This window comes from Eimeria tenella, genomic scaffold, assembly GCF_000499545.2.
Source record: "Eimeria tenella Houghton genomic scaffold, Eth_scaff2832, whole genome shotgun sequence".
Taxonomy (NCBI): Eukaryota; Apicomplexa; class Conoidasida; order Eucoccidiorida; family Eimeriidae; genus Eimeria; species Eimeria tenella.
This window is the reverse complement of record NW_013542711.1, coordinates 1-216: the sequence shown is the minus strand read 5'-3', so window position 1 is coordinate 216 and position 216 is coordinate 1. Positions and strand designations below refer to the sequence as shown.

Sequence of the window (216 nt, the reverse complement as noted above, 5' to 3'; positions counted from 1 at the left end):
CTGCTGCTGCTGCTGCTGCTGTGCACCCGAACTCACGTTCAAAAAACTGCTTCAAAGCCAAACGGCCCGCCGGCCCGCAATGGAGGCCTTCTGGTGGCTGCAGCTGCTGCATAAGATTTCGCTGCAGGTGGCGGCGCTGTTCCTCCTGCTGGTGTTGCTGCTGCAGCAGCAGCAGCTGCTGCTGCTGCTGCCGCTGCTGCTGCTCCGCGTAGGTAC

General features: G+C 62.5%; 1 protein-coding gene across 1 annotated transcript in view; it reads right to left on the bottom strand.

Moving 5' to 3' along the window:
- ETH_00043615 (uncharacterized protein) overlaps window positions 1-157 on the bottom strand; it is a gene marked incomplete at both ends in the record, with an annotated part of 847 nt that extends 690 nt beyond the window's left edge. Inside the window, one exon of the mRNA XM_013375515.1 lies at window positions 37-157. Within this exon, the coding sequence (XP_013230969.1) occupies window positions 37-157 (121 nt within the window). The remainder of the gene's footprint in view (window positions 1-36) is intronic.
- Between the last annotated feature and the right edge of the window lie 59 nt (window positions 158-216).